Source organism: Triticum urartu, chromosome 6A (assembly GCF_056163025.1).
Source record: "Triticum urartu cultivar PI428250 chromosome 6A, HENAU_Tu73, whole genome shotgun sequence".
Lineage (NCBI taxonomy): Eukaryota > Viridiplantae > Streptophyta > Magnoliopsida > Poales > Poaceae > Triticum > Triticum urartu.
In genome coordinates, this window is record NC_141878.1 from 604650514 (window position 1) to 604666141 (window position 15628).

General features: G+C 48.2%; 1 protein-coding gene across 2 annotated transcripts; it reads right to left on the bottom strand.

Annotated features, from left to right (window-relative positions):
- Window positions 1–804: 804 nt before the first annotated feature.
- LOC125530748 (uncharacterized) lies at window positions 805–2956 on the bottom strand. Of its 2 annotated transcripts, none has more exons than XM_087529333.1 (5): window positions 2624–2956; window positions 2284–2496; window positions 1769–1843; window positions 1490–1612; window positions 805–1297 (listed from the first exon to the last, which is right to left on the bottom strand). In XM_087529333.1, exons 1-5 carry the CDS (start codon window positions 2876–2878, stop codon window positions 1163–1165), a joined length of 801 nt encoding a protein of 266 aa, XP_087385459.1. In that variant the 5' UTR covers window positions 2879–2956; the 3' UTR covers window positions 805–1162. The 2 variants fall into 2 exon arrangements, with proteins under 2 accessions (XP_087385459.1, XP_087385458.1); XM_087529332.1 differs by having other exon boundaries at window positions 805–1300.
- Between the last annotated feature and the right edge of the window lie 12672 nt (window positions 2957–15628).

A 15628-nucleotide genomic window follows, 5' to 3' on the forward strand; every position in this document is an offset into this window, starting at 1 on the left:
CGATTTCATGGCATATTAATTAGCACGACTTAAAAAGAAAAACTGTTAGATAATCCAAACATAAGTTGGTTTCAATTAGATAAGTTACCAAGTATTTGAGTCTATACGTATACAAGTTTGAGTTGGAGTCGTGTTAGGCTTATGATCAGCGTGGCCGTGTAATTAGATTAGATTAGGCAAGTGAATTTGTGTCGGACCAAGAGTAGTAGTATATGGCCGTGTCTTAGTAGGCTTTGCCTTGGCTGTGTCCGGTGCAATCCGTGTAGGAGTCAGTTTAGATCACGAGCCTAGCTTGGAGTCGGTTTTTTGGGGTCATGGCTGCGTCTATATATAAGTAAGTGAGCCATGGCATCGATTTGTAACCATGAGAAAAGAGAGAAAATAGAAATAAAGAGAAAAGAGGGCACGACAAGGGCCCTTGGCTATCTGAATTTTTGTGCGCGTGTGTTCGTGCAATTTGATGTGATCGATCCTGAGGGCGAATTTCCAACAAAAACAAGACAGCCATCTCCATTGCCGAGCTTCCATGGAACTCAAACATCAGGGAAGCACCAAACCCACAGCCAGGGTACATCATCTTGCTACCTGTATCTGTATGTATGCAAGCCATGGATGACACGAGAGTGCCGTCTTTCCATGGACAAGAGAGCAGCTAGGAATATATGTACATCGACCGATATTTACAGCAGAGGTCAGGTGAAACGCGTTCGCTGAGATGGATAACATACGTCTTCAGGATGTCGAACCAGGCACGATACATCTGCCTGACACAAGTTTTCCCTTCCTGTAAAAAACGCCGCAGTATTGACAGCCAGGGAACAGAGAAGTGATATAGAGACACGACGAACTTGCCACAATAAGCGTCGAATCAGCGCATTACACGCTCATCACCAGACACAAAACTACTAAGATAATACTACTAATTTTGTCATGAAAGGATCATGATAGACACAGGCAGCTGCCAAGACAAGCGGAAGAAGAAAGCAGAAAACGCAGGCTACATATGACCGAGGAGGTTCTACCGACAAGAACCAGCCAAATAAACTCAGCAAGTTAGTCAGATGGATCAGGCAAGCAGCAAGCGACGATGCCTAGCTAAGGGGTAGTTGTTCAGTTCACTTCAGTTTAAGCCATCCAGAGGAGAATGCCGGGACGGCCAGCTTCACTTCTTATGCACCCTGCAGTCCGGAGAGTTTGGCTGCAAGGGCAGCAGCGGCTGCCTCGACGCGTCCGCACTGTTGAAATCGATGGCCAGGCCGACCGGGCTCGTGTCCTTCAGGCTCGACGACTTGCGTTTCTGCTGCAACACAAAGGACGGCATTGTTAATATAGTCACCAAGGTAACCAGACTGACACTGACAGTAGGGTAGGTAATTCATGGTTTCGACTAACAGCTCTACTGCCTGTGTGTGTGCGTGTACTAAATTAAATTAAATCAGTAGTACACACTTGTGTGAGCTTTTATGGTTGGTTGGTTGGTGCTTTTTACCTTGGTGGAATTACTGGCGGAGTGCTTTCTTTCGGACCGATGCTTCTGCTCCTTCTCCAGCAAGCACAGCAGCCTCTTGTTGGCTTCGTCGAGGGCTCTGTTCTCCTCGAATAGCAACTTAACCTTGAATTGAAACACGCAAGAAACTTCCAGCCGTCAGAACCACACTAGCTTCACACAAATCAAATATATTGACATTCGCTGAGAAGGCGATAAAAGTCGCAGGTGCAGAACATGTTTGCAGTTGCAAGGGCAAGAGAGGTTCAGCATATATGGTACCTCCTCCTCTGCTTTGTTTAGGTTGGTCTTGAGTATCTCCTTGTCCCTCTGCAGCGCTTGCACTTGTTCAGTAAGCTGCGCGTGAGTAAGTAAGATGAATGTTGGAGGATCAGTCAGGTTGGTTAAACAGCACTGCACTAGTAATTACTACGAAGCAGCCAGCGCAGTAGCATATAGGAGTATCATGCAAGCAAGCAGAGTGTTGAATGATGGTGACAGAGCTCTAGAGTTGATCCAACACCAAATCACCTCACCTGATTGATGGTGATGGAGCTCTACTATAGTTGCCAGACCAAAAACAAACCATGTAACAGGACAAGTCAAACTGGATTATGCATGAACTGAATAAAAGCTCTGGATGATATACTAATTCGTCAACTAACCAAATTTCCCAATGGCAGAACACACAAGTTCAGACAAGAAATCATATCCAGAATGTAGTAATCAGTGGATAACAGGAGTCATCAACCATGAAATGAACAACTGATAATATGAGCTTGGAAAGGGAGACTGACGTCGGGGGCGTCCCTGAGGCGGTTGCGCAGGTCGTCGCTCTCCCTGGCGAGCTCGTCGCAGGACTCCATGGCGCGCTCCAGGTCGCGCTCGTAGAGGCCGCACTCCTTCTCGAGCCTGGCGGCGTGGGCGGCGAGCTGGTCGCGCGCGGCCGCCACGGCCTCCTTCTCCTCCACGCAGCGCCGGATCCCCTCCGCGTTCATCGCCGACTCGTTCTGCACGCACGCACGGGGGCCGTTCCGATCCGTCAGGCATTCCGTCGAACAGAGAGCGAGCGAACAGGTAACCGCCGATGCGGAATGGAACGGAACGGACGGGGAAAGGGGGAAGAGGCGGACGGACCTTGAGGAGGTCGATGCGGCGGGCGGCGGCGTGGAGTTCCTCCTCGAGCGCGAAGACGCGGTCCTGGAGGCGGCGGCGCAGGTCCTCGGAGGCGGCGAGCTTGGCGCGGAGCGAGCGGTCGGGGACCGGGAGGCCGAGGGAGGCCTCGATGGAGTCGCGCACGTACTCCTCCGCGCCGCCGGGGAGGGCCGGCCCGGCGGGGGGAGGCGGGGGGCGGGGAGGAGGGGAGGCGTCCTTGCCGTCGGCCGGCGCCATGGATCGATCGATCGGTCGGTCGCCGGTGCGTTCGCCGCCGGCGAGGGGAGGAGGTGGGGAGGTTGGGGGTGGGGGTGGGATTTGGAATTTGAAATCCTGCGGAAGGAACGGCAAGGAGAGAGAGGAAACCGACCTGCTAAGTAACCGTTGGCGGGCCACCGGGCCGTTCGCTTGCGTGGGCCCGCTTCCCTCACCGCGCCGTGCTCGGCCTTTTCTCAGCTTCCTTACCGCCAGCTTCGATTGGAAAAAACAAATCTTTGCTGTTATATAGAAAAAAAAATATCGTTGACACCCGATGTCAAACCGTTGAAACACATGTAGATCCTCGTGTTTTAGAGAGTGAATTCCTTTGTTAACTCGGCTGTCATTAATCTTGTCCTAATTTGTGAGATTAGAAACCATATAATTTGAACTACAAAAAAGAAACCATGTAGGAGTAAAAAACTAATACCCATCACACAATAAAATCTTTTTCATATGGATATTTTTTAAAGTGTTTCAATGAGATAGTTATTAAGCTCACACAAAACGGGGCTCTCTCCTCAGCCGGGGCTCTGAAGGGCGCATGGGTCCGCCTTGCCAGCAAGGAACCATGTCGGCGCTGGTTCCTTTTAAAGTGAGAAACGACAAGGCTAATATGTGGTCGACGCGCTGGTCTTCGGCGGAACGAAGGTCCCAAAAGTGTGACGGCTGTGTTTGTGCGGGGTTCGGGCCATTCACATAGAATACTTCTAGTACAACACCATGATCCATGGAAATCATATGAAGAAGTGGTGGTAAGAAATCATATGAAATTCAAAATCTTTCCCGTTCGTGCGCGCGCGCGTGGGGGGGGGGGGGGGGGGGGGGGCATCAGCCACCTATGCATAGCTCAGCCTGGCAATGGGGAATACCCAGCGCCTGACACCAACTTCATGGTCGTCCCCGTCCCCATCCCCGCACGCAGGGAGAGAAACTTTCCCGTCCCCGTCCCTATGATTTAGCAGTACAACTTGGGGTTTTAGACAGCTTTTGCTCTCTATTAATGAACAAGACAGTACGCTTGGATTTGACAAATAACAACGGGGAAACTCCTCTAGATCTAACATGGAGTAAGATACCTGCTAGTGGATATTCCTATCGATGGGTAATTTACCGTCCTTTTCTCCTTTTAGTTTTAGGAATGTTCCCTTGAAACCTTAATAAATTGTGTAGTAGGGAACCTAAGTTTGGAAGAAGAAACAGTACTGAGCCCTAGCTTTAACATTTTTTTTCTCTTCTTCTCTTCTGCAGAACGCTGGGAATTTGATACATGGTGCTTTAACATACTGCCAAGCTAGGCATGGTTATCATCTCCGACGTGATCAACACATAGCACGGTACTTTCCTAACAAGAAACAAGAGGATGAAGGGATTGAATCAAACAAACTAGCAAATTCAACACAAACTCTGGTTATTGGTCCCGTGCTAATGCAACAGTCACATTTGGTGCATCTTTCACTGTGCCTGGCGGTTACAATACCAGCACTTGCTGGCGGGTATATATTTGACGCATTCATGATGGCCAACACATTAGCATTCCTTTTATCCGCTGCAGCAACCATCAATCTCATGTATGCTGGAATGACTATGGTTGACTTGCGCATTCGGCGTCTTCACTACAACATATCAGCATATTGTGCCTTCTGTTCGGTCACAAGTTTGGGCGCAGCTTTTGCGTTAGGCCAGTATTTGATTTTGGCTCATGTTGCGCATATGACGGCAATTGCAATATGTGCATTGGTGTTCCTGATGTCTTGGTTCGGATACATGGACACGGGGGAATCCAGATCCCAGCCACCGGCCGGCCGACCTCCTTTCCTCCCTTCCCCCTCGCCGCCGCCAAGGGCTACTGCCGGGCAAAGCCCGGGCACGGCCGGCGGCGGTGGGGTCTCTCCTCGGCGTGGCTCCCCGCCCTCTGACCATGGCGCGGTGCTCTGTCGGCGGCGGCGCTTGGCGGCGTGGTGCTGCGAGGGCGCGGCGGCGGCATGGCGCAGTGGCTGCGGGGGTGATGGAGCTCCGTACCGTGGTGTTGCCTGCGGCTGCGGCGACCGAAGGTCTCCGTTCCGTCCCGATCCCCTTCTCTGGATCTGGATCTGGCCGGTCGAGACCCGGGCGTGGCTGCCGGCGGGCGTGGTGACACCGGGCCTCCACGGCTGCTAGGCACGGTGGTCGTGCTGGCGGTTGCGTTGGGGCCCCGGTGTGGTGGTGGCGACGCGGCGGCGACCCGTGCACACGATGTTTGATGGAGGTTCCTTCAGCGGATCCGGGTGAAAACCTAGTTCTCGGCTTGATGCCAAGACCGGCGTTGGCGGCACTCTTTTGTGTCATTACCTTCTTGAAGGCATCGCCGTGAAGAAGCTCCAGAGCTCTATCCGCTACCTCCGGGGGAAACCCTAGATCAGTAGATCAGATGACGGCAGCGCGTTCGTGTCGTTTCCTTCTTGGGGGCGTCATTCTTGGAGGCGTACACGGGTTCGAGGGACCAGTGAGCGGCTTTTTTTTGGTGGAGCGGTGCTTCATCTTGCACATTGATGACGGCGGATCTCGGCGGCGTGGTGCAGTGGAGACTCGGCGCCCGATGCGCGGTGCTGGACTCGCGCAGGAGGGGTTTGCTGTCTGGCGTCATGGTGACGTTGATAGCAGAGAGGCCTAACAAGGTAGAAGCCTCAATATCTGCTCTGAAGACGGACCAGTGGAAGATGGCGGCGACGACACATGTGAGTGTGTCAGACCAGTTCTACCCTAGACCCGGTATGTGGCTCGGCTGGGACTTCTAGCTTTTGATGATAGGCTGAGGTGAGTGGACCGGGTATTTGGCCCAGCTAGCGTCCCTTCATCATATGGATAGGAGTAGGGGCATATGATGCCAAGATGGCGGGTTCAGGCGTATTGTTGTGATACTTTGTAAGGGCCTCGAGAATAATCAATAAAGTGGCTGCATGCATCTATCAGATGCAGAGGCCGAGGGTCATTTTTCTTTTTATTTAAAACATGGAACCTGTAAGAGGCATTGGTTTAGCAGGAGCGCTACATGTTCGACTGGGCAGCAGTGAAGCATTTTTCATTTGCGCACGTATTATGTTCTGGCAAACACTGGTAGTATATTGGCCCCTGGTAATAATCTTCGGTTGGGCAGTCATTTCAGCAAAATATGGACACAAGCACATGAATTGATTGGATCACTGCAGCGGAAGAGCGGCCAATATAAATGATATTGGCCAGACTAATAGCTTAATTTGGAAATCCTGATACTAAATTTCATGTAGTATTGTTATTTACTACTCCCTCTGTCCAAAAATACTTGTCATCAAAATAGATAAAAAGGCATGTATCTGGAACTAAAATACATCTAAATACGAGTCAAATTCGCAGTTGTTTCACCACATGTATGACCATCAGAGCCCTGGCCCGTCTCTATGTTCCGTGCTAACCGCACGCCTCGCTGCTATTACCGCCGAGGCTCCGCTGTCCCGGTCAAGTCTCAAGAGTCGCGAAACCACATCACTCAACCACCACTGCAGAGTACCACCGATCATCACCGACCGATGACGAGTTTCACGCTTCCATCAGACCACTAGGCTCCAGTCCGAACTACGTGTCACTCGCTTTTTCCCGCTGAATAGGCTTCGACTCTCTGTGCACTTACGCCATAGCCCCTCAATCCAGCTCCACCTTTAACATGACTCCATGGTAGATGATCAATCCACCCTTGCATCCCGTCGACTCCAGGCTCACATGCGTACGCCATCTTGAATCAACCCCACGCCATAGTCTTATCGAAGCCACACAAGCCCTCGGGTCCTGCACCACGTGTTCCCACGTCCAGAAGTCGGTCACCATCAGCATCACGCACCTATGTCGTCGTCGCCGATCCCGCCACCGTCTTCTGTACCAACCGACTCGCGTCGATCCGTCAGACTGCCTAGTCCGACCCAGCCAAAGTCGTTCGACTGTACGACTCACTCGAGGCTCCCAAACCGTTTTCCGCGAATCTTCATCCATCACATGATAATTCCATATCAGCTGACATGATTTCCCACAGCGCCTTCAAACATTCTCATTGTGCCAATAAATCTTTCACCCTTATCTGCCATAACCCAAGGTTTTTAGTTCCGTTGAACTTCTCCATCTCAAACCAAGTATCTGTTAACACCATGGTTCTTCGTACGATTGAGCTTGTGAAGAATTAAGCGAACTCCCTTCAAATACACGAACCAAACCTGACGTGGTACACTCCGTGTACTAATTGCAAAACCCAACCAAGAATGATCTTGATCTTCACGTGACCTGTAGCTCCCTTGCACAATATTCTAATGCTAGCTAATTGCTTTGCCTTGCCCTTGCTTTCGAACGGATGCACAACACACGATGGATTTTCTTCTTCGCCGGTTGATTTGCCTGCCTCTCTTCCGTGTCATACGTGGAGACTCGGTCTTCTTTTTTTCTCAAAACAAATCTCACTCAGCACGTTGCCTTTGTTGTTGTTTCCGATTGCACACGTATCACTAAAATCTGCACGCCGCGACTGATCGAGTCTACACTCAGCCGTCCTTGCACTCGTCCTTCCGCCGCTTGGGCTGCCTGCTCGTGTCCCTGCTGGACCGCACCTACTTGGCCCAGCTGCCTTGCCGCACTGCCGTAGGCCACGTCCCGACCTCGTCAACTCCGAGTACGTATCCACTCGGGGTTGTTCGACCGTGCCGTTTCTTCCGATCACGCCGACGATTAATTCTTGCACGATACCTTCGCCTCTAACCTCGTAACCTAGCTCGTGATATCACTTGTTAGAATAAATCTGAGGGGTTATGTCGATCTACTGAGGACCAAGCAATCACACCAGCACGACACCGAGATTTGTTAACGAGGTTCACCGATATGACTACATCCCCGGGGCCTGACTATGGGCGCTCCTCCCCATGACACCGCTACAATACCGCACCCGGTCGCCCTGGACGTCGGCACATGTCGCCGGCTTCCCTTGCGTTCCGGTGCTATTATGTTGGCATATGTTACATCGTGTGTCTACCCCCGCTATATATGAGACGTGTAGGATACAAGTGTCCTACTTGGACATGACTTCATATCCTATCTAAACATAATACAACTACAAGTCCAACTGTAACCTACCTTGTACACTATATTTGACACAACTCTAACATACCAAATAAAATTTACGGAGTTTATACTCTAAACAAGTGAAAGAGAAAATGAGCGTGCCATGATCATTTGAATTTTGAAGCTTTTGTACAACTTTTCAAAATTAGGGGCTTCATTCTGAAAATGTTTTCTATTTCTCATGATCCAGATGTTCGAGGAAGCAAATAAATTTGTGCCACCAAGCAAAATGGCCGGTCCAGACATGTGGTGCAGACTTTTCTTCGGTCTGACTCAGACACAACAAAATTTTAACTTGTAGCAGTGAAATTTCCCCTTTTCAAGGTTCTTGGGTTTTTTTTTTCAGGAAAGGTTTCTGGAGTTGAAATTGTCAAAAAATAGCAGAAGCTAAAATAATTTGTTGAAAAGAGCTCTGCCCGATCTAGTTGAAATGGGGTATAATCACTTTATGGTGTATGATTGCTTTGCAAGCTTTTCTATGGTATATATGCCCCCTGAGCATTTCTATCATCTAAAATAAAATTCTCACAAAAGGCTTCCAATTGCATGAACAGTGAATTGCACTGTCCATGCCGGAACATAAAATCCTTACAAAAGGCTTCCAGTTGCAAAAGGAGTGAATTGCACTATTGATACAAGAAGTTATCTAGGAAGTTCAATTTCATACATTGAGTATCAAATTTTACACTTGGGTACATGATCTTGCTCACAACAGTGGCTCTTAACATGTTTTGCTTTAGTTTCCAGTTTTGGTTTTCTGCTATTTTTTCTCTGTTAATACAAAAATGGTATATTATGATAAAAACGTACATTTTTTTGCTAATTCCAAAGAAAACATAAATTTTTCTTTTGAAAATGACTTAGTAATAAACATATACTCCGTATCAGGAAACTTTAACACACAATCATAAGTTTCATTGTCACGCGTACCCATTGGCGGTTGTGCTATAGCGACTCAGAAGATGGCGGTTGCTCGCTTCCTGCCGGCGCTGCCGCAAGTCTACCCCGTCTGATGTGGTCTTAGACAATGGAGGTGTGGTAGATCTTGGTTCGTGCCAACGAGAGGGCTCCAGATCTGTTGTTAGGTGTTTGTTTGAGTCTGTTCAGGGTTGGTGTCCTACTTAGAAAGACGAGGCGGCGGCTCCCTAAAGATGAAATAATGTTCTCCGCGCCTAGCCCTTGTATTGATGGTGCGTCTAGTCTCGTTGGAGGGCGTGTGGAGGTGTATCTTCGGAAGATCTCGTGTGATTAGGTTGACGTTTGTCTTCGGCGGATCCGCGTGAATCTCGTATGCGTCTGTGCGTCCGCGGGTTGGATCCTCCCGATCTACGCTTCTCTTCATCGACGATGATTGTTGTTCTGGTGCGTTGGTCCTATAGGGTTTTAACACGATGGCTGTTTTCTACAATAAGGTTTGCCCAGCTCCGACGAGGAAGGGGGCAATGATTGCCGGCTCGCTTCAGTGATTGTAGTCGTCGCTAGGCGATCTATGGACAATTTTTTTCAGTGTCCTCCATACTACCTTGATAAATAGAGCGGAAGTTTTCTGGAAAAAAAATTCTTCATCCCTCCGCCTCCGCTGCTGCGTTTCCTCTCGCTCCCGCTCTCCTTGTGCTTCCGCCTCCCTCCCTCCGCTCCCCGCCGTCGCCGGCTCTGCTCCCGTTTCCGTCAGCACAACGAAATACGACCTGAGGGAGAGGACGAAAACCGATATTTTTCCGTTCGCTGATGATGGACTTTGAGCAATAAAATAAAAGAAGACACACGTGTCACGAGGGGACATGTGCTTTGGCAGAGTTATTTACCCAAAACCATCACATTTAGGGCTAGGGTAACAACTTGGTACCACATTTGAACCAGGGCACAAAAAACCACTGAAAATGAGCCTAATACGTAACGCAGAGCACTGATGCTAGAATTTGGTCGTGAAAACAACGAAACCGACAGGTAGGGCCCACTATCAGGCTGACGTGGCGAAGACCAAAAAGTTTGATCGACTGATGTGGCAAATAACGTGGCAGAGGAGTCGTGGGTCCCACATGTCAATGAGTCTGTTTATTATCTTCCTCCCTTAGGCGCTGGTCTTTTCCTGTAGCCGCACGGCGGGCATGTGCGCAGCTTGCTCTGGCCGGCGGTGTGCGCTCCTTCCCTGCTCACCACCTCGCTAGCTAGCAGCACTGGTCATAGAGGAGACCCAGACCGCTTAGCAGCCACCCGCCTCCCTAGCGTGCACAAGGAGCAACTCGTCCCCGTTACCCAGTCGCCGGCGGCCATCATTCTCGTGGCCAGAGACCACCGCGAGCTCCACCACCTTGTCTAGGAGCTATGGAAGGCCTCCCTGACCACCCCTACCGAAGCAATTTGGTCGGGACGTGCAGAATCAGCCGCGTTGTGGTCGTCTTCTCCACCTCCGACCACACACCACCGGGCCTCGATCTCCCGCTCCGGCGAACCTCTGCGCCTCGCATCTGGTCACTGGGCTTCGGCACATCCTCCCGATGCCTCCGCTGCAAACGTCCACAAGCTGCGGATCGCTGAGCCGTGTCCCCCACCCCGCCATGCTCCGTCGGCCGCTGCCGCTGACGAGGACGTCGCTCGAGTGGTACCTCCTTGTGTCCGAGCACGCACACGTGCTCAAGGGTGAGCTCTCGTTCCTTCCCCGCGTGGCCACAGCTTGGGCCGATCGACACCCTGCCCGCGCCGCCGTGTATGCCAACTCGCAAGGTGGTCACCCCCTTGGTAGGAGTACATGAAGAGCTGCGCGAGCGCACGGCTGTGATGGAGGCGTCTGGCCCGCCGTTCCTCTGGTTACTGCTCCGGCGTGCCCATGGCGTGATGTGCCTTCCTCGGCGACCAGAAGATGAACGCACGGAAGCTGCTCGATGGAATGCCCCGTAGAAAGAATGTTGTGAAGAACACAACCGTTTAGTCATTGACATGTGGGGCCTGCGTCCCATTTGCCACATCAGCCGGTCAAAGTTTTTGGTCTTCGCCACGTTAGCCTGACAGTGGGTCCTACCTGTCGGTTTCGCTGTTTTCACGACCAAATTCTAGCATCAATGCTCCGCATTACGTATTAGGCTCATTTTCGGTGGTTTTTTGTGCCCTGGTTCAAATGTGGTACCAAGTTGTTACCCTAGCCCCAAGTGTGGTGGTTTTGGGTAAATAACTCGCTTTGGCATGCCGGCACTTTCATACTTGAGAGGAACTGCTTGCATTGCTATTTTGGAATCTTCTTCAGGAAACAAACTGGTGAAGAATTAGATCCAACAGTCTTGGCTCCACAAACACTTCTTCATCTGTTTTTTTTTCTAATACATAGTGGCAGACACCTCTTGTACCTACTTTTCACTCCCTGAGCCACCAGACCAGGGCTGCAACCTGCAACAGCCCCAAGTCCACACCCCTTTCCAAATGTTATCATGCAACCTGTGACAATGAATCAAAGTGCCCAGGTAGTTGAATTGTGGTGAACTCACCACACATTCAAACAACTTTTGCTAGTGTTCTCTCGGATCCCTCACTCCGAGCGCTCTCCCCTCGCCGCCGCCAAGCGACGCCGCCGGGCTTGCTCGCGGGGCTCAGTTCCTGTGGCTGATCGGACGCGGACGTCGATCTCTCGATGTAGACTTGAGGCAGTGGTAGCGGCGCCTCTGTGCATCTTGGTGGTGCGTCTTCCTCTCTTGCAGCGATTGCATGCTGCGGCTGCACCAAGCGATGGAGAAAAGAAAGCCATCATCCGCACCAACCAATCAGAGGAGTAAAAGCAGCAGCAGCCGCGCGCCACCATGACCCAATTGCCCAATCTGGAGATGAGCCAAGAGGCAACAGGGTGCAGTGGGATGTGACGGTGGCCATGCGGCAGATGGCGGGGCCACCATCCTCAGAGGGCAGATGGCTGCGACATCCACTGGACGAATTTGCCTCCCCTCAGGATGATCTGCTGCCAAAGGCAAGGACGGCGGAGCTAGTGGCGGCATGTGGTGGCGTTGTCTCGCGTAGATCAGCCATCGGCTGCCACCTGTGAGGATGGATTTTTGGCGGTTCTTGTGATTTTCCTCTCTCGTCAGAAATTTTGTCGTGTGTGCGACGGCGAGCTTTCGCTGTTGAGTGCTTTTTTGTGCCGTTCAGGACCGTGCCTGTAAGCTGCTATTGGGATCGAGGCAAGCGGAGGAGACGACATGAGATGACTTTGATTGAGTGGTGCTGATCGAGTACCTAGTCTCGACCTCTAGTGGTGCTGATACATCACCTATATTCTTCTTCTTCTTCTTCTTCTTCTTCTTCGATAAAGACCATATATATCAACATTAAGTTGATATCGAGTATATCCGATCTCTACAACTACACAATATTAACAGAAACAATCTGTGTCATCCAGTCCCTTGTTGGGCGTCCTTATAATTTTGAGAGTATTGTCCCACGACATTAATGCCATGTATTTTTGTTTGTCTTTCCAATACTAGTAGTATGTAAAACTTAGATTACCGATGTTTTGCTGGCGACAACTCCTGAGACATAATCTCATTTAGGTCCATTTTACTTATTTTTCGTCATCTATTGTTTTTTGCTTGTCCACATGCTGCTCAGTTTGATATAATGAACCCATTTTTGCAGCCATGACTGAAACGATGTTGAAGTGTGTTTTGATTTTCGGCCGAAAAAAAAACGGATTTTGGCCGAATTTCAGTCATCTCGGCCTGGGACGAAAAATATCTTTAGGCTGAAATTGGTCAAATTTGATAAATTTTGGTCAACTTTAAGTCAAAATTTGGTCAATTTTCAGCCGAAATTTTTGAAATTGACCGAATTTCGGCCATCTCGGCCTAGGGCGAAAAAAAGCTCAAACCGAAAATCAAAACACAGTGTTGAACTGGGAGGACCTTAAAAAGCAAGCAGACCAAAACGGGAGTAGGCCTCTCCACATTGCTGCATCACTTTGGGGGGTTGGAGGCGGATAGCTCGTAAGTTTGGTTTTAGGCGTCTTCCGATGGATCTTAAAAAGCAAGCGGACATTCCGACCTTCTTTTGGTTTTAGGCGTCTTGCATTCCATGTGAACCTAAGTTGAGAATAAGAGGGGGTTCATTTTTGCAGAACAATGATGGATACTTGATAAGCGCTGCTTTAAGATAATTGTCGATACGATCAACTCATCATAGCTCAGGAGTACTTGGCCAACGCAATAGCATTCCTTTCATCCGCCGCAGCAACCCTGAGACTCCTGGACACGGCTGGAATAATGGCCATGCACCGCATCCAGCAGCAGCATCTGGACATCATCTGGAGTATTTGCTGCCGAGCTCAAATGTTCCCTGCTGAACAGTAAAACCAACAAAAATATTAAACAAATTCAAAAAATTCTGAAATTGTTTTGTGGTAAACTTTGACAAAAGTTTTGCATGCTTGCAAAGTTTCAGCACGAAATGACATTCGTGGAAGTCATGACAAAAGAAAAAACAAAATTGATGTTCCAAAAATGCTAGTTTCGAAAACATTTTGGAGTGCTGATGTTGTTTTTTTTCTTTTTTTTGCCACGCCTTACACGAACGTCATTTTGTGCCGAGTTTTGCAAGAATACAAAACATTTGTCAAAGTCTATCATAAAAAAATTCTGAGCTTTTAAATTTTTTTTTACTGTTCACCATGGAGCATTTGAGCTCGGGTGCAGAATAGGACTTCCGCTTGATGATCTGCTTAGTTGGCTCTGCTTGATTTTTTTTTTTGAGGGAAGGCTCGGGAGCTCCTATACGCCGCATTTTGCGGCGAATAGCTCACGCGACGCACAGGGGGCGCGCGACTGGGCCGGCCCGTTCGCTGTCTCGTGCGGAATGTAAAATTCGCAAAAAAGAATACACGAACGTCATTTTGTGCCGAGTTTTGCAAGAATACAAAACATTTGTCAAAGTCTATCATAAAAAAATTGTGAGCTTTTAATTTTTTTTACTGTTCACCATGGAGCATTTGAGCTCGGGTGCAGAATAGGACTTCCGCTTGATGATCTGCTTAGTTGGCTCTGCTTGATTTTTTTTTTTGAGGGAAGGCTCGGGAGCTCCTATACGCCGCATTTTGCGGCGAATAGCTCACGCGACGCACAGGGGGCGCGCGACTGGGCCGGCCCGTTCGCTGTCTCGCGCGGAACGTAAAATTCGCAAAAAAGAATATCAGGCTACTGCTAGGAATTGAACCCATGACCTGCTTCTTACGCGCGCAACGGGCTAGCCACCAGATCAGGCAAGCTACTCGGCACCATTGGCAGCACCACGCTTAAAACAAACGGCCAGCAGCGGCAAAAAATAAAAACCAGTTCTCCAAATTCCAAAAAATAAACTTGCAACATTTTTTTTTGAAACGCAAACATTATTTGGGCACTCGAAATTTTTACAAACACATAGGAAAGAAAAATTTCATGCAGGACTTTTTTCGAAATTACGAACTACTTTTCATAAATGCAAAACATATTTTAAAAAACAATAACGAAAATTGAAAAACTGAACATTTTTCAAAATTAAACAATTTAACAGAAACTCAATCATTACTTGAATTCACGAATTAATTTTGAAAGCCGAACATTTTTTTAATTTGTGAACAAAATTTGAGAATTATATCACTTTTAGAATATGTGAACAATTTTGGAAAACAGGAGCATTTTTTAAAATTCTCATTTTCTTAAATTTCTGAACAAAAATTAAACAATGTAGAATTGTTTTGAATTGGTGAACAAATTTTGAAACATGAAAACAAATATTTTTTGAATTTTCAAAATTTTGCAAAATGGAATGAATTTTGGAAATCCCATAACATTTTTGGTTTTGTCAAAAAAATGTGGAAACATAAACATTTTTTGAAATTCCCAAACATTTTTAATTTATAAACAAAATTTTAAACAGGTGAACAATTTTTGAATTAGTGAAAAAACATCAGGAAACATGAACATTTTTTAAATTCCAATAAATTTTTGAAACCTTCTAGAAGTTTTCCAAAACCGTAAAAAACCAGCTGGGAACTTGGGGAAGGTTCCCAAAACCGGAACGCTGAAACCACTTAAACGGGCCGGCCCAAATCCGAACGATCCCTCGATTGCCTGTGCGAAACAGCGACATCTTGCCGCAGCGAGCGGCGAATAGGTTTTTCCGGAAGGCTCTGCTTGATAAATTAGCCTGGTCCTTTCTAGTGGGCCATTCATTTAGGTGTTGTTTGTTTGTCTGGGCCTGCTTCGCTTCTTTTGCTGCTCTGGCCCATCGAAGACAGATTTCAACTGTCTCTTTTCTTATTCTTTCTGCTTTTGTTACCAGCAACTTTCATTCGAGAAAAAACATAATTCTGACCGTCGAAAGAACATATGAAATTTTCCTCATGGACTAATTTGCATTACATACCGAAAGTAGTACTATTATTTTCTTAGTCCAGACTCATGCAAGGGAAATTCACCTTTGTAATCTTACGAACAGTTGAAAGTTCACATGTGGTGCAAACAAACCACATATGTTTCACAATAATTCATGTGTTTTTCATTTTATTTCAGGTATAACACACAATCATATCTAAAAAGCGGTCAAATTTCTGAAGCGCAGATGTTATAAATTATTATTCCCACTATTATATTTTTTTACTCC

Bases quoted from the DNA above. Each gene is read 5' to 3' on its own strand.
- LOC125530748 (XM_087529332.1), bottom strand. From the start codon at position 2,878: ATGGCGCCGGCCGACGGCAAGGACGCCTCCCCTCCTCCCCGCCCCCCG. The intron at 1,844-2,283 runs GTCAGTCTCCCT...ACTCACGCGCAG, and splicing joins GCCTCAGGGACGCCCCCGAC to CTTACTGAACAAGTGCAAGC. The intron at 1,613-1,768 runs GTACCATATATG...TTTCAATTCAAG, and splicing joins TAAACAAAGCAGAGGAGGAG to GTTAAGTTGCTATTCGAGGA.